The 19,394-nt window shown below is 27.6% G+C and overlaps 1 protein-coding gene across 2 annotated transcripts; it reads left to right on the forward strand.

Annotated features, from left to right (window-relative positions):
* Positions 1-882: 882 nt before the first annotated feature.
* LOC111035099 (calcium permeable stress-gated cation channel 1) lies at positions 883-17,028 on the forward strand. Of its 2 annotated transcripts, none has more exons than XM_022316609.1 (15): positions 883-3,216; positions 7,367-7,522; positions 7,587-7,669; positions 7,734-7,874; positions 7,961-8,152; positions 8,570-8,755; positions 8,844-8,924; positions 9,089-9,266; positions 10,460-10,674; positions 10,970-11,117; positions 11,204-11,397; positions 15,273-15,461; positions 16,082-16,218; positions 16,289-16,569; positions 16,662-17,028. In XM_022316609.1, the coding sequence occupies exons 2-15, from the start codon at positions 7,382-7,384 to the stop codon at positions 16,953-16,955; spliced, it is 2,460 nt and encodes an 819-aa protein (XP_022172301.1). In that variant the 5' UTR covers positions 883-3,216; positions 7,367-7,381; the 3' UTR covers positions 16,956-17,028. The 2 variants fall into 2 exon arrangements, with proteins under 2 accessions (XP_022172301.1, XP_022172303.1); XM_022316611.1 differs by having other exon boundaries at positions 883-3,227; positions 16,662-16,959.
* Positions 17,029-19,394: the final 2,366 nt, after the last annotated feature.

The raw sequence follows: 19,394 nt of genomic DNA on the forward strand, positions 1-19,394 counted from the left end.
TTGTATACATGTTTAACAAATAAATCAATTTAAATTTTCAACTTGATAAATATATTGTAAATTAACTTTTGAACTTTAAACGCTAATAAAAATAAATAGTGCCTTTATATATATTTTTAATATTTTTCAATCTCTATTGTAACAATATATTAAGAATCTTGTACTATATTTTCAAATTTTCTGAAAAAGTGAAAAATTTTTTATCGACATTAGCTGAAACAAACTAATGAAAATTGAAAATTGCCTATGCCTACAAATAGTTCAAAGTGAGTAAAAATATTTTTAAAATTGTATGGTGAATAGAAAATGGGGATATAAACATTCAGTGAATATTTCATGGATCTACAATAATTTTTTTTTAGAGTTTCATCAAAAACCAAAAACAAAATTTTGTCGAAAATCGGGTTTCCGTAAAAATTCCCAGTTTTCTTTAATGTTTTGTTTGTTTTTCCTGGTACTTTGAAAACTATTGCGGATTTTTTACTTTTGACAAAGTGAATTGAACGAAGTAGGTACTTATAAGATTCACTTTCCTATCACAAAAGATGGCGTTGAAGGAAATCGAAACATTTAAACTGCCCCAATCCCCAAAGGTGATGACAGACATAAAAAAAACTCACATCATTGTAAAATCAATAAAAAATTAATAAAAATTAAAAATATTTCATAGCAATAAAAAGAGTAATTTTCCGGTATCACTTTTTTTTTTGATTAAAGTTGGAAAACTTGTTGAACATCTTCTATTACAATGTCTAATATTGGCTATGAAAGAAAACATTTTTATGAATTTCTAACTGAAAAATAATTTGACAATTTTCGGGATTTTTATGATTTTCGTCAAAATTTGAACTCTAAATGTATATATTTAAAATAATCATGCTTATGTATCTTTAATACCATTGAACGTCCGATAAAAAATCTTGTGAGGAACCTTGCATTAAATTTTCAAGCTTTTATATTAAGGGGAAAATATTTTATTAAGAATAATTAAACATTTTTTTAAAAATTCCAAAAATTACCAAGGCTATAGCCTAGCAATAAATAGCTCGAAAATGTTACCATACACTTATGATAAAATGCTTGTATAAATATCTTATTTAAATTTTGAATTTTTGGGTACCTGCCTATCTGTTATGATCAAAATTTGTATGCATTTGAACATCAGGTAATTAACATATTTTTGTAATTTATTTTGATGAATTCCTTAAATGTTTGAAGTTAACGCGTTTGTAAAAAAAGTGTGACTATGTAATATTTATTTACTATGAGAATAACATATAAAGAATCTTGTATAATTGTTTTCAAGCTTTTTAACTCCCAAACATTTTATCATATAAAAACTGAAATAATACCAACATTTCAAGTGTATATAAATAAGACACTATGTTTTGAAATGTGTAGAAAAAGCAAATATAAATATTTGGAAAAAAATTTAAGTCTAAAGTATTCATTGCTTAATTAGAACAAAAAAATAAAAAAATCGAACTTGTTAAAATCTGGTTTTGCTTAAATTTTTCCTTGGATTGTTGGTCCCGATTATTATTAAAATTACTGTGAATTTTTTCACTTTTTACTCATCAGAGTACCAACGAAATCAGATTTTTACCCCAGAAATCACACTCGTAGTTGAAGATTGAAGCGTTTTTACTGCTCCTAAGTGCACCGGCTAACACGAAATAAATAATAAATGTAACACAATATCAAGCACGCAATACATAATAGTGTTGCCAATATTATATTCAACCGTTTAGTATCTATTAAAACGTAATATTATAAAACTGTTTTGGTATTATTACACAGGACGTGACCGTAATAACACAATAAAAATCGATCGCTCCTCTCTCACACAGAAACGTACGTTAGCCCTATACGGTCATTAACACATCAATATTCTAACACGCACACACATACTAACATGTGTACATGATATTGCGCATCTTGAATTCCAGTCTCCAAGTGGTCTACGTTAACAATATCACCGTCAAGCATTCACGTGTGTGCCGTTTTGGTGGGAGCGCCCGTGCGCGTCGGGAGTAGGACGTGTTATCATGTGTGAGCGAGCGAGTGCCGGCGGCGGTTGGGAAACTGAGAAAATCTCGGCCATTTAGCATTTTACGTAGTCGCTGACGAGTGAAAACCCGTCGGCGGCGCGTGCGCGACGACGGTGCTCTGTTATCGATTGTTCAGCGTTCGGAATACCGTTTACTTATCAGTGACTGCGATCGCGTCTACTGTGATAAAATAACGCGATATTATTTTACGTATTTTCATACAGGTGAAACCTGACCCGTCGACCGTAATAATCGAAAATCGATCGCCCCGTACAGTCGTGTACGACTACTACAACAGCAAGCTAGTCAGTCAGCCGTGCTATCATCTCTTACCACTCTAAGACCAGCTGCTCATACCAGGACCGCAGGAACAAGGTCTATGGTTACCGACTATCGTGGTACGCACTGCGAGCGCCTCCCACCGGGCGACACGCCGTCGCGGCGGAGTGTGGGCACCGGGCAGTGACGCGAAAACGTCGTACCCACCACCCGCCAGCCGTCGGGTCCGCTTTAATCGCTTCTGAGCTCGAAATCGATAACGGCTTACCGCTTACGGCACTACGACGGCAGTACGACACTGTGGTAGGTGTGTTAGGTAAGCCGTGTAGGTGTATACCCGCGCGTACGTTGTAGGTGGCTGGTAGGTGGTAGATCGATAAAACCGCATTTGTGATTCTGTCGACGGTTTCGAGATAAAAAAATCGAAATTCGTTGGACGACTGAGATGTTTGCCGTCCGGACTCCGGACTCGACACCTCCTACCACTCCTATCGGCCGAGCGTGTTGTTATTATTATTATTATCGTGTCGAGATGGAATTATGATTGTCGGTAATTATGCGTAGATAAAATAAAAGATAACATCATCAATCATTGTTCCGTCCTCCGTCGTTCATTTTTTTTTTTCGTTTTCCGACGCCACTAGAGTATCGAGTACCGACTGTAATTATTAATATTGTAAATCACTAAATTAGTCAATTCGTCGGAGATACGACTCCGCGTCGTACAACCGCAGTGTATACCGGAAGACACTTTTTTCATCTATCTTATCAATAATTTCTTTCACGCCATGACTGCTGTTCCGCCGCCGATAAAATACAATACGTTTTCAAGTACGATGGACTGAACTGAAGCTGACCCACCGGCACTACACAGCTGTTCAAAGAAGTAAGTACCCAGTGAGTGTGCTACTTAGGTACCTACCTAGTTGTAAGTATTACCTATCAGGCCTAGTGAGGTGGTTCTCATTGTAAGCATCTTTGACTTGATTCATTGACAGTTTGCAATGGAACTTATTCTGAATGGTAATGAGACCTGACTCGAGTCACCCGAGTATGAGAAGTTGGAATAAATTTATCATTGAGATAATGACAGTATCATCAACAAACTTATTCAAAATGCTATTATCTGAGTAGGGAATATCAGAGATGAATGGGTTGAATAAAGCTGAAGTCAAATTGAGAATCATTAAGTTTACTCCAAGGTATACTCTGTTTCAAATGAGAAAAACACTTTTTGCTCATTCTGAATGATGCGATTGGCGTGTCGAGAACCGTGGAAATAATGCTAACACCTGGAAGTTGGTGAGAGATGCGCAACACTGGCGTAAACCAGTTGGCCAACTGATTATTCTCTTCTAAGACAGTATGCAGGAGCTCAATCCGACAATTTGAAAACTGTGTTTCAAGTACAAAATTATTTACCTAGACTCATGGGGGGCTTTACCTCCCCCCACATCCTCCATCATTTCTAAATTTTGAATTCTACATTGCAGCTTAGTTGTAGCATTTTAGCTTTAATATACTTAACTAAGTTACATGTAAATGAATATGGATTAATAAGGATTAATATTTTATACTCGCCTTATTTTTTAACAATTTTACCAATATTCCATTTCATTTATTCAGTCACTTAAAAAAGTAATTTTTTAATATTATTGTTCCCATTTTGATAGCTATAATACCTATGTGTTTCAATAGGAAATAAAAAATTAAAATTATTAGTGCTAATATCTTAATTTGAGGTTCAGACTCATATGTGAATTGTTAATACTAGTCCACAGATATTTGATTATACAATAGTTAAATGGGCATATTCGTGCACTACTAAACTAAACAAAGAACAAGCATGATATTATATAATAATATAATATATAAACTATAGTAAAAAAAAGGTAGGTATGTGGTAGACTAATGTGTAAATTATTGAAGAGACAGAAGAATATTTTTGATCATAAAATATGTAAAATTCATTATGTAGGTTGACAACAATTTAAATCCACTCCAAATTTTTGTAAAAATTATTTCTGGCATTATTTGAATAAAAAATAAAAGTGAACAAAAATAGTTTAGGTACTCAAAAAAAAAAAAATAGTAAGGGAGCTTTGTATTGTTTAGTAATTATTTTATCTACCATTGTTGAGACTTGGATGTAAGGGTATGCAACTGGTAGAGCAGTAAGAATAAGTTGAGTCGGGTAGGATATGTGGGTTTTGAACTAATAGAGTAGAGTATTTCCACGATTGAGAAATATAGAGAAGCATATGTTTAAAGTAAGAAGGCTTCTGTAGCAAAAGAATAAGTGGTTAGTCAGTAGCCAGGTAATTTTTATTTGGTACATTTTTAATCATGAATTATATTTCTGATAAATTTATATTTTGTAGGTAAGGATATCAAATGTATAACACAACTAGTATTATTTTTAGTACTTATTTTAAAGTTTCTTTCATATCTCCATTAACCAATTTGATTTTGAAAACCTAGGTATGGTTGGTACTATAAACATTTAATAAGTTATAAATTATACTTTAGAGAAAATATTCATTTTTCTAAACATGGTTATTTTTGTAATATTATAAAGTTAGGTACATAGTTTTGAACTACTTAAAATAATTTTCTATATATTTTATTTTAACTGAATAGCTTGTTCCTAATTAATTAAATCACATAAAATATAGGTATACCGGGTGATCCAACAAGTATGCTCACCCCCCTTTTTTTCTTTAATAATGAAGTTTTTCAAAATCTGTTTTTTGGAATCTTTATATATACTCAATATACCCTATTTTCATATTCTTGAGATTTTTTTGTACCACTTAAGGAGTGTCCTATAGCGATACAAACTTGTTTTTCAAATGGGAACCCCACTTTTTTACTGTAAATTATTTAGCGGAGAATTTTGTTTGAGAATTTTGATGTATTGAAATCAAAAATCTAATTAGTAGTTTTCTAGTTATTATGCATTTTGTGCTAAGGATTATGTAGTTTATAATAGGGAAGAAGGATATACTTATACAGTATACATTGTTATCTATAGTCTATACACATAACATAAAATAATATATAATTTTATATGTATTTAGTCAAACACTTAGGTAAATAACAAGTAAAATCCTTTTTGATTTATTTAGTTATTTTTCTTATTTAATGTGTAGAACTGTATAAGCATATCCCTATTATGGACTATTATCCTTAGTACAAATTGTCCAATAAATAGGAAACTACTCCTTCGAATTTCGATTTTGATACATCAAAATTCACAAAAAAATTATCCGCTAAATAATTTAAAGAAAAAAAGTGAGGTTCTCATTTGAAAAACAAAGGTTTGTATCGCCATAGGACACTCCTTAAGTGGCACAAAAAATCTCAAGAACATGAAAATATGGTCGTTGAGTACCTATATTTGAAGATTCTGAAAATCAAATTTTGAAAAAACTTCATTATTAAAGAATAAAATGGGGGTGAGCATACTTGTTGGATCACTCTGTATATTAAAATAAATTAAATTTTTTAAAAATAATTATTTTTCTCCAAAAAAATAGGTACATATTCTTACATTATTTAAATATTCATTTTATTTAATGTAATTGTTTTATTTTTTTTTTATAGTCTTTATGAGCCATTTAGACTTTTGCCGTCAAAACTACTTCCTTCCATTGCTCTCTATCATATGCCTGCTCCCAATCTACTTGGTACAATGTGTTGAATATTTTTACTCATTTGATGTATGTGTTACATCTTTTAATAGTTAATCTTGATATCAAGTAACCTTTTCTTATGGATTTAATTATTTTAACAGTTTATGTGATAGAAAGATTAAAATAAGAATATACATTCATTATATTTTTCCTTTAAAAGTTGACACTTTACCTACCTACTTAAGTTTTTCATATAGTGCTTATGCAACCTACAATATTGTTTTAGTGCATATATTTTACAGTATCTCAAAATGTTAATTGTAGATATTATATATTTCTAGTACTTTTTGTGTTTTTGGTTGATAGGTTTAGTCGACTTTATGAGATAATTAGGTAATTTGTACAGACATTATTCTTAACAAATAAATGTAGGTAACCTTTATGTATATTTATTTAAAAAGAATATAGTTTTGAAAATAGGTTTTAAAGTGATTTATTTAAAATGTTAAAACAACTTAATGTGGAAAAAAAATGTTTGTAAATATGTGAAAAGTGTAAATTTAATCTTGGAACCCTATGCTAGTTAGGCATGTAATATACCTATTATTGTAGTGAATACTATAATTAGTACAATCATACAATATGCAACCTAATGGTATGTACATTTTATAAAAATTGATTTTTTACATTTTGCTAACAATTAGAGTCTTAAGTATGAGTGTTTTATATCCATCCAATAAAACAAATTAATAGGCGACTAATTATTTTTTATGCTTAACAATACTACTTATAAAATGTCAATTTTGCAACTATTTATATTAAAAGCAAATATTAATATTAATGTATAGATAACATTTCATGATTTATCTTAAGAATAGTTATTTACGATTATTTGTTATCATAAATTGTGACTCATAAATGGTATGTTACTTTTATTATTATTCTTATTATGATCATAAAAATATTTATTATTTTATCTTAACTGTATCTTATAATTATTAACAACTATATTGTGGTAAATTAACTAAATATTAAATTGTAATAATAATTATCATACATAAGTATTTAAATGACAAATTTCTAATTAGATAATTTATCAAATTGTTGAATATAATTAAAATACCTAATTACCTACAATTATTAACTTATTAAATTTTTTAAGAATTGAATAATGCTTATTTTTATCTTAAGTTGTATTTACATAATTAGTGAATTATATCTAATTCCTGATTTAATCTGTAATATTCATATTACCAGTCTATTGCTCAATTCTTTTTTGACCCAATCAATTATTTTGTTTTTATATAAGTACATATCTTATTTTGTCACTTAAATGTATATTTTTAGTTTTCAGAAACACTGAATTGCTAATTTTTAACTGTTTTTGATGTATTGCAATAGGAATACTAACTGAAGATGGATAATAATATATTTCATGAATTTAATGGTCCAGCTAAAGATAAATGTAATTATTATAATCGAACGAGAAACAGACTTCTTATTACAGCTTACGAAGGAATACCTGAAACTCTTTTACTCAATGCCTTAGGATGTGTTGTAAGTATGAATATTTCTGAAAATACTACCTGTAATATGAACTAATCTTTGATGTATGTTTCAGCTTTTAGTTTTATTTTTTGCATTCATGAGGAAAAGAGCATGGGATTATGGACGTTTAGCATTAGTCAATAAAGATTATGAAAAGTAAGGTTTTTATCAAAAAAACATTTTTTAAATAATCATATTATTTTACATATTCTTTGTTTAGGTGGTCTCGTATATTTTATGGTACAACTGATGAAAATTCGGAGAATAACATTGAAGATGGTAATTCTACAACTACATTAGACAATTCAATGCCTGTTGATAGAGGTTTATTTTCCTGGTTCTTAACAATTATACAGCTAAGGTAATACAACATCTTTTAACTAGGTGGTACATATTTTTTTATGATGTGAATACTTGCTATATTCTTTTGTGTTCTATAATGTTTAGAGATGAAAAAATTTTACGTAAATGTGGTTACGATGCTGTTCAATATTTATCATTCCAAAGGCACATAATGGTGTTAATGGCTATAATTACTGCAGTTTCTTTAGGCGTGGTACTACCAATCAATTTTGCTGGTGACTTAGAAGGTGATGAAAGATCATTTGGACATACTACTGTTAGCAATCTTCATCCTGAGTAAGTTATACTATTAGTACTCACAATATCTAGTTGGATTACTTAAGCTACGTATAGATGTGAGCATGCGCGAGGATTTGTGTTCGCCCGTTTACATGTTGTTCATGAGCATTTATATGTGTTTGTTGAACATTGTGAATGACTCGAGATGTGGGTTTGGTCTGTATGATTGATTTGAGCACATTAGTACACATGCACTACGTGTGTATACACCTAAACGATGGGACAAGATACAAATGCATGCTCACGTGTGTGTACACATCCTTTAAATTACAGTATTAAACCCTAAAGAACATGCTTAGCCAACATTAGTTTTTAAGTCTATACTTAAATTTTTGGTGACTTCATCTAGTTTTGTGTTAAGTTTTATATGTTTTATTAGTATATGTACATAATTTAAAAACTTTTAATTTCTAGTTCACCTTGGCTGTGGGTACATGTGACTATAGCCATGTTATACTTTCCATTAACTATTTGCATAATGAGAAGGTTTTCTGTAAATCTTAAATTAGAAGAAAATGGTGAATGTTGGTCACGTACGTTGATGATAACAAATATTCCTAGACGAAATTCTGACATAAATGATATGGATCGACATTTTAAGTCAGTATTCTTATTATTATTGATTTTTTTCAATAATAATGCAAATTGTTAAATATTATGTATCTGGTTTTGTAAAATTAATTTTTAGAGAGGCATATCCGGAATGTGAAGTAGAAAATATTCAGCTTGCTTATGATGTCAACAAAGCTAATGAATTAGATAGAGACAGGTATAGTATTGTATAAATAGTAAAGTAATTAGTATTCATGACCCTTATTATTTTAAACTTACTAGTTTGCTATACTATAACTTTTCACGTTCCATATAAATATTTTATATTTTATAAAGTTTCATTTATTATTTAATTAACTATTATATGTTTTATACACATAGAAATGCTGCAGTTCAAGCAAAACAATATTGTGAAAATCATTTAAAAACTGTAGGGGAACGTCTTACAGTGCAGCCCCATGTTTGTGGTTATATTTGTATTTGTTGTGGTTTTTGTAGTTCTAATAATTTAGATGCTATTGATTACTACTCTCAAGAAGAAGCTCGGTTAAAAGCAGAAGTAAGTAGTAAGAAGTTTAATTGAGTCTTTATAGAGTAACCATACATAAAAAATGTGTTTTTATAATTTAAATAGTTGGTGAAAACAACTATATAATTGCTCAACAACTATGATCGATCGTGGCATATCGATAATAACTTTTTATATTTATTTTTACATAAAATGTTTTGAACAATTTATTTTTTAATCCCAAGGTATTTTAAATACACTATATACACAACAAATATTCTAACCGAAAACACAAACACAGTGATGAATAAATATGAGACTAAATGATTTAAAACATTAATCCAAAAATACTTATATTTTCATAAAATTCCTTGTATTAAATCTGTTATGTATTATTTGTATTCTTATAAGATTAAGTAGCTGTTAGAAATTTAAGCTTCTATTGTAAATACATTTAACATGAGTTAATATTAAATTACAAGGCTTCATGATTTTACAAAACAGATTTGTATTCCTAGATGTCTAATAATGAAAACTAATTAATTAAATTTAATAGCAGAATAACTATTTTGAATTTATTTAAGGAATATGGTTTCATCACTGCTCTATAAATTGGCAATACATTTCAGTTTATACCTATATAATAATAAATACAAAATATAAATTCTTATAAATCTCAAATTTAATGATTAATATAATGTATATTTGATATCATGTAAACTATCCAGTGATTACTAAGTAAAAGGTCTGAGTTGTTGATGATGGTCTAAGGCTGTATCTAATATAATTTATTTAGATGATTTGTTTAGTTCTATAGAATGATTTAGTATTAATCTATAGATGATAGTTTGAATAAAAAATAAAACTTGCTTGCTAAAATTTTATGCAATTAAGGGTTTTTGTATAAGATGTTGGCATTGTGCGCAAGGACAAGATTGGCTAGCCTGTGACCAGAATCATTTTACAATGATCACGGAATGAGATGAGGTTATTTTCATGGATATTGAATATGATAATTTAAAATTTTTATTTTATACAAAACAGTTTCTTGAGATAACTTGATGCCCAATTTAAATAATGACATAGATTTTTAAATTTTAAGAAAACAGTTACTTGTCTTTACTTAATTAATGTTACTCATCTTTTGATATATGTAGTCATCTATACATTATTATGCTATATATTCTTAACAAAGAACATAATCTTATTTATTATGCTTACTTTTTTTTTATTTATTATTTTAGTTAGACGCAGAAAAAGAATCCGCTTTAAAAAGACCTCTAGGTATAGCTTTTGTAACTATGACAACAATTCATTCAGCTAGACTCATTCACCAAGACCACGTTTACAAATTATCCAAATGTGGTCGTCATAATCCACCTACCAGTTCTGTGGCTGGACTACTTCAGCCTTATCGTTGGAGAGTAACTTTTGCTCCTCCGCCTGATGATATATTTTGGTAATTTAAATTATTAATATGCACATTATTAGTTAAGATATAAAATAATGTAGCCATAAATAATAAAGCTTTAACAACATTTTTTGAGGATTTATCAATTAATATTAACAAAAAAAATTTGAAATGCCACAACTGCATTTTTTTTTTGTGTGTTATTTTAGAAAATAATTGATTAATATAATTTTATAAATGGTTTATCGTTTAAAAAATTATTAACTACTTACCTATACATTTATAATGTCGATTCACAGTAAATTTTGGTTTTAAAATAATTAGTTATTGTTGTTTGTTCTAGGGAAAATTTGACTGAACCATCTCACAATCGATACTGTAAAATTGTATTAACAAATTCATTTTTAGTGATAATTTTATTTTTTTTGACTACTCCCGTGATTGTTTTGAATGTTATGGACACTCTTAAGCTTAGAGAAATCGAAAAAGCTGTAAGTTGATATTTATTTTTTCTCAGTGTATGAAACAAAAACATATAGTGTTCCAAAAAAAATAAATAATTTTTATTTTTTAATAGAGTCCTATCTTATCAGAATTTATGCCTACATTATTGTTGTGGACTGCAGCTGCGTTATTACCGGTATTAGTTATAAGGTCTGATCAGTGGCTTAGTCATTGGACAAGATCTAAAAGAAACCATTCCATTATGCGCAAAACATTTGTTTTTCTTCTTTTTATGTGTTTGATACTTCCATCTTTGGGATTAACAAGGTTAGTAATTATAGCAAAATGGTATACATTATTAATAATAATTATAATTAGAACTGGAATTTTAGAACCCTGAAAAAAACCCAAAATGCTTGTATGCCTTAAAATTATTTTTAATAAAAATTAATATAAATTTTTAAGACTTGTAAAATAGTTGAACAGACAGAATTTATCGTTATAGATTTCTTTAATTCGGAAAAACAATTATTTCCATACATTTTAATTTTTTTTATAGATCAAAATATATTTATTTATCTGTACATAGTTATGATTTGTTAATTGTATAAAAAAAAACATAATAATGGCATGTAAAATACTTAAAATAAAATTTTGGAATCAATAACTTGAAAAATGTCCCAAAAATATTAAATTGCTTTAAAAATTGCAAAATAAAAACTTCTCATTCTTATTCAAAAAAAAATCAAATACATCAATTAAAAACAGAAATATACGTAAATAGCCCAATGTATTGATAATTATGGAAATTTATAGCTAAAAGTGGCAGGACCACATTGACCGGCAATGTATACATTGCCCAGTATTCCACATTGCCCTTAACAGATATACTGGTACTATAGGCAACCTGTTCGACAGGAAGTCAGCTATATATTTTTCTAAATAAAATTAATAGTTCTTATCACTAAAGTCAACTGTGAAAGCAGTTATACCCAATTTTGACAGTTAATATTAATATTATTAAATTAAATTAAAATTTTCTTAATTTTTATCTATAATACCCATTAAAATATTTATCAGAACACAAAAGTGTTACAACCAGTATTGTATTATGATTGTTTTTCATCGCTGAAAGAAGAAAATAAAGACAAACATCTGGGAACTGAATATTGTTGTCAACATCATTACTTTCTTGAAAATGTTTATTAGAATCAAGAAATCTGACATTATGATCGGTTTTTGCTTCACAATTTGATGCTGTTGATAATTTCATTAGTTGCATTTTTGTCATAATCTTGAATGTAGTTCTAAATCTCCTTGTTGTTTTATTGTTGTTATACCAACCCTTTTGTCAAAATACTGAGAATGTGTTTTCTGACCTAAACAAGCAGATAGCAAGTAGTCCATTCTACACCGCTAAAAGTATACGGATACCGCAACCTTTGCATTTTTCTAACTGCTGACACCAAGACTTTACCTCTTCTAATGGTTTCTCTTCAGAAATGGAACAATTGTAAGGATTTGAACTATTAAACAATCAAACAGAATGTTAACTTATTTTACAAATCCAGTTGTATGAGGAGCTGTTAATGACTTAGACTCTTAAGTAATGATGTAGATACGCATTGCGACATACGTTGGTTTTATAAGAACTTGCAAAGCTAATTAACAAGAATTTTTTTTAAATGGTCCAGGGTTTATGTGGCAGTCTCGCATTTTTTAAGACGTTGGACTGAGTTTATCAACCACTTAGGTTTTTGTGATATCTTGAAAAGAAACTATTAATTTTTTAATACGTTGGACTGAGTTTATCAACCACTTAGGTTTTTGTGATATCTTGAAAAGAAAATTTATTAAATATAAATATTTATTATTCCTAAATATTATGTCACTCGTTAATAAGTTATTTCTTATGCTCTTAATAAAATGTGGAACATCATACACAGCATATATTTTATTACCATTTATTTCAATCCATAGATTTTCTTTATTATAACTTAGTTTTGTTAATGATGCTCTATTGTTAGTGCCTCGATTGCATATCATTTCTGCGACATGTAATTTACAACTTATTAACTGATTAATCTGTTACATGATAATCTCTGATAAAGTTGTTACTTTAATAGAGATAGATGAAAGAAAATAAGAAATTGGTAATTTTCATGACAAATAAATTCCTCTTATCATGAACACCATTACTTGATTTACCATTGCATTACTCCTCTCAAAAGTGCTCTAGTCTTGGTAACCTTCTACAATGTCTAGAACTTTTGAATATTCCAGAAACTGTTGTTTCTATAACCTAGAACTATTGCCAGGTTTAAATTTAATAGTTTCATCTCAATGTGTAATCCTATATAGCCCAAGTAAATTGATATGATCTGATCTAAATATTTGTAAGCTGATGGTGATAAATAATAAAGTCTGAGAGAGACGTCTTTTTCATCATTAGTCCATAGTTTTCTACATAATTTTCTATGATGGATTTTCATTTTTCCTGGTGTTTGAGTATCAATTGATAGAAAATAAAGAATTAAAAATGTTTTTTGTTTTAAAAAAATGCTTAGCATTATATTTTTAGCTGTTTGCAGTTTTTCTTGTCGTTGAGCAAATTAGATATATTATCAATATACCTTTCTATATATACTGCTAATTATATTGGATTTTCATCGTTCAATTGACAATTTTTCATCAATCTACAATTTGTTGTAATTCAAAAACAAACAACCTCACACTTCAAATTTTCACCAAATGTTAAAATTACCATTTTCCAATTTATTTTTTAAAATTTTTTTTAACGATTTTGATTATTTTTGAGCTATTTATAGCCATGAGAAATATTTTAAATTTTGTAAATTATTCTTCATAGAAGTTCATAGAAGTTTTTCCTTTTGTAGTTAACATTAGCAACTTAAATGTGAGACATAATTAATAGGTACTTATATTTTATTAAGGTTCACTGTAGTTAGTTTTTACAACTTACTAATATCCAAGGCTCAGAACCTTGATGCGCTAAAAAAAGCTATGTATAGCTAGTATGCAGTGTAATATGCAATTATTTTTTTTATTAAATATATTTATACGGGAATAAACTTGGAAGAAGCATAGTTATTCAAAGTTATTATTTTTGAATGAGGAACAAATTGTTTGTGTAAAATTTTCTTTTATAGATCTTAAAGCATTATACCCAGTCTTAAATTTAAAAAAAATTATACATAAGAAATACCTAAAACAAATTTTAAATCATATTAGTTTATTATTAGTTTAAAAATAATACAACTGTTATTATTGAAAAAATGTTGCATAAAGTATGCCAAATATTTACAATTAATATTCGGTTTATAGTATATGATTAGCTTAATTTTGAACATAGCAATTACCCACTAATAGAATTGAAAAAACTTTTTTAAGAAGTTGAACTTGTGCATCCTAAATACATTTATTTAATCCTATGGCAGTTTAAATTAAAAAGCAAAATGCTCTCAATTAGAAATATGCAGTTTGCAAACCGATCCATTTTTAATCTACAAAATAGATTGATGTGTCGTTTTGGAAAATATTACTTATTGGCAAATATCCATTTCTGTACAATTTTACACTAAAAATGTTATTCATGTTTGGAACTACTTACATAATAATTATTATGTGAATGTACATTTTCCAACATGAAGTATATAAAATCTAAGGACATCTATTATGTGTTTCAACTTTCAACTACAGAAATAGAAGTTGTTTTTGCTGGATTATCATGTGCAGGTTGAAATCTCTAAATATGCAAAATAATATAAATTTATTAAAATAAGCAACATAAATGTTTGTATTTTGATTGTATGCATTATAAAACAAATTTGTATCAAATCAGATTTTGAATTTACAGATTCTTAAGACATATGCAAATGCAAGTTCCAAGCCTTGCAAATATCTAATACGTAGACTCCAATCATTTTGAACTCAAATTTAATAATTAATCGCTTCCTAATTGAGAAACATTATTGCATTTAGAAAAAATTAAAAAGGATATCTCGCTCTGGATTAATTGTTGCTAATAAATAATATGGTGTGGTTTATTTATGTATTTAATCAATGTAAAACACGTATATTGTAAAACGAGCATCGTATAGCCAGCTTCGGAAAACAATGCAAAATGCATTGGAATCTCTGCATTAGTTATAATACAATTGTAATGGTTTATGTAATTTTAGTGCCCAGGCATTCCTAATGTTCGCATTTCAAGCTGGTATTGAGACTTATCGTTGGCAATGTGTGTTTTTGCCTGATAAAGGAGCATTCTTTGTAAACTATGTAGTTACGTCTGCTCTTATTGGAACAAGTTTAGAACTCATACGATTTCCAGAACTTTTTATGTATGCTCTCCGATTATCATTGTCAAGGTATGTAAAATATTTAGTAAGAGTATTAGTAGAGTTTAAGTAATATTAACAAGCTATTAAACTGTTTTCCAATTTTTGGTGAATTAATTAGCCAGTGATTACTAAGTAAAAGGTCTGAGTTTACGATAATGGTCTAAGGCTGTATCTAAAATAAACTATTTTGGTAATATTTTAATTCTATAGAATGTTTTAGTATTAATTATATAGATTATAATTCAAAAAAAAAAAAAACTTGCTTGCTAGAATTTTTTTTAAATTAAGTATTTATTTTCTAAGATACTAGCTTTGTATGTAAGGACAAGATTGGCTAGTGACCAGAATCGTTATACAATGATCACGGAATGATATGAGGCTTAATTTTATAAATAATGATTTAAATAAATATATTTGTCTCTTGGAAATTAAATATTAAACAGGACTTAGCAGCAAGTTGTGCATCTAAAAATTGTTGTGCGTGAATAAAATGTATTTAGTGTTAATCTTGAATCTTGAATTTTAAAGATACTAATCTTATTATTTTATTCATTCATGAAAATAACTTCTTTATGTTCTTGACAACTATAGTGAATTCAAATCATTAATGGTCCCAATATTTGATTTTGAAACTTATTAATTTGTAGATCAAAAGCAGAATCTGCTAGTGCTAGAAGACTAATTCTTTGGGAATTTCCATTTGGAGTACAATATGCTTGGATGCTAATTATATTTTCAATTGTGACAGTGTATAGTCTTTCCTGTCCTCTTATAACACCCTTTGGTAAGCATTATCTTAAATAATGTTAATGATAATTTTTATATAATTAATAATGGTTTATTATTGATTTTAGGTCTTTTGTATATGGTTACTAAACATTTTGTTGATCGTTATAATATATATTTTGCATATGGCAAATCAAAAATTAGTAAACGCATACATAGTACAGCTATAAATTGTGTTATGGTTTCAATAGTACTTTTACAAGTAAGTTTTACTTCACTGTCAATGTTGCGCCATGGACTTCATGATATTACTTTATTTGCTTTGGTTGGACTTATAATAACATTAACATTCACATTATCTCAATGTTTCTTCCGAAATTGTACCGCATGGAGTCCAATACTTTATCAAGTAAGTCAATTTCATGAATTTAGATTGTAATGTCATTATTAAATATTAAACTTTATAGTATAAAATAAATATTTACTTTTTAACCTTTGAAGGTTAGAAATCCACGTACAGTTCAACCAAGTCCGGCAAGAAGACGTGATCATTCACATGGTTACGACTATGTCCCTGAAGTATTACGTCAACCTTTGCCACATACAGCAGCAAATTCTCTAATTACGTTGACACCAAACGATTCTGGTACAACATTAGATGATTTGGAAATCGAGATGAGACATAATGATGATAGATCAGATTATCATCCCCAGACTAAAGTAATTATAGAATCTCAAAATCACTGTGATCAACTATACCAGAATTATGATTATAATCAAACAGTTCCTGTATAATAAGGTAGGAAAACTGTGATTCTAATTTGTATAGTAACAAAATTAATACATATCTATACTTATTTTGCAGAAACATGTTCCGTTTTTACTTTTGGTTATCTTATTTCACATTACAGATAACTAGTTTTATATTGTTATTGAAAATTGTAAATGCCGATATTACTGACGTTACTAAAAAATATTTTCTAAAACATAAATTACCATATTTTCATAAAATAAATTACCTCTTGACTATCAAATTTGCACTAAATTGTTATTGAAAATCAATTGGTGAACACAGTTCTTACTTTAATACATTTATACAACATCACAGAAACTGTTGTTAATATGTTAAACATTTTTTTTCTTATATATTATTCTTATAAGAGATTTCTTTAAAAATTATAATTTAAAGAAATAATTTTACTCTCCAGTCATAATTTCTTTTTATATTCAAAAAATATACAAATATTTTCCTTTTTTCATTAACATGGTGTTTTGTATAAAATAGCTTAAAATGAAAGAATATTTTTTCAATTAAATATGTGTAGTACATCTCTTCACTAACTCTCTTCATTTAACATATTACATCATAAACTACTTCAGTGATGTAATAATGCTTCACAGGATAATAATTTAAAAATATGTCAATGTATACACTATATGTAGTGAACATATATGTACTGCTACAAAATGTTAAATAATTCACTTAAATATAATAAAGCCTTCTATTTTTTGCATGAATACAATAATGATATAATATTTTCTTATTTCCCTAACAGAAGTAATTTAAAATATATTCTAAAATTAAATTAAATTCTGTATCATTTATATTAATTTAAATTGTCTGATGGAAATATACTTAACCCATTGATAAATTGAAAATTATTATTTTTATAAATCGTTCATTGTAGTCAAATTTAAGTGATAGGTAATTAAAACTGGCTTGATGGCAATTGAAAAATAGCAATGATAAACAATGTGCAATAAAGTGACATTTATTTTGTGTGGTTTATTATTTTATTTAAACCACATTGATTAATAATTGTACAGTTAAACTGATCTCTGTGAAAGATTTTTAATTATTCTTGTCCATTAATGTGTTTTTATATACTTAAACATGAGAATCTTACCTAGTTTCTATTGTCCATGTTAGTTTTAAATATTTAACCGAAAAAAAAAAACCAAGAGTGTAATAAACAATCGATAGTTTTTTTTTTATGTATCCACAATTAATTTGTGTTCATTGAAATTATCTTTTATTATTGTTTTGTACCCAGTACTTTATCAAAACTCACATTGGCTCATAATTGTAAGCAATATTGTTTTTCATATTTGTAAAAAAAAAAAAAATAATTAATAATAATAAAATAATGTACTTATAATAGTATAAAATTGATTACTATAATTATACTAACACCACAATTGTATGTGATAAACTTTTTACCAAGGCTTATAGTATTAATAAAAAAAAAATATTGAAATTTTACACATTTTTATATCTTTAAACAATAATAATATAATTGTATAGTGTGTTTCTAGTCTAAAAAAATACATTGTTAAAATAACGTAGAGCAAGCTATTAACTATTTTTTTTTTGTTTAGTATTTAATACTTTATATTTGTACTTATATCTGTTTTGATTAAACGTTTTGTGACACCTGCAATATGTCATAGCATATAATTGTAATTATTTAATTTCTGCACTGTCCCATATTGTTTCGATTTCAAATTAGTAGAAAATTATTATCATACTTAAATAACACAATAAATGAATATTTACTTTTAAACAATAACATTTAGTCAAAACATCATCCATGATTGGATACTCCTTATTGTATATTTATAAATATAAAACAAAATATGTATTCGAGTATATTTATAATTTTATTTTTTACTGTCAATTTTCCAGCTTTTTTTTTTTTATGCGTACATAGTTATTTTTGTGTCTTGTTAATGTTTTTAGAATCTCTTAAATAAAAATATAATAATTTAATTATGTAAAGCATTTAAATAAAAAAAATATATAAATACATAAGACTAATTTTAATTTTGTTTATTAAAATGTTGAATAAATGTTTTTAAATTGGTGATCACCTCATTATCATTGCAGGCACATCACCAAGGGGAGGAGGCTTAATGGACCTCCCCCCTCCCCTAAGAAAAGCCAATGGCCTCAAACTGGCACCTTCAGTTTTATTATTAAATATTTTAAATTTTATGGAGTTTAATTGTCTTGAATCCCGGATGTATATTATAGGTACTATGTATTGTTAATAATTGTTAATATTAATTGGATTCCAAGATTTTGTTTTATTTTAACTCAATAACCCTTCTAATAGAATATTGAAAACTGGAAAACACTAAATAAACTTATTAACCAATCCAGGTAATACATTGTTAAAATAAGGAAGTTTTTTTTATAGATATTGTGTGATAAGAAGATTAGTGAAGGGGGTA

Source organism: Myzus persicae, unplaced genomic scaffold, assembly GCF_001856785.1.
Source record: "Myzus persicae strain clone G006 unplaced genomic scaffold, MPER_G0061.0, whole genome shotgun sequence".
Lineage (NCBI taxonomy): Eukaryota > Metazoa > Arthropoda > Insecta > Hemiptera > Aphididae > Myzus > Myzus persicae.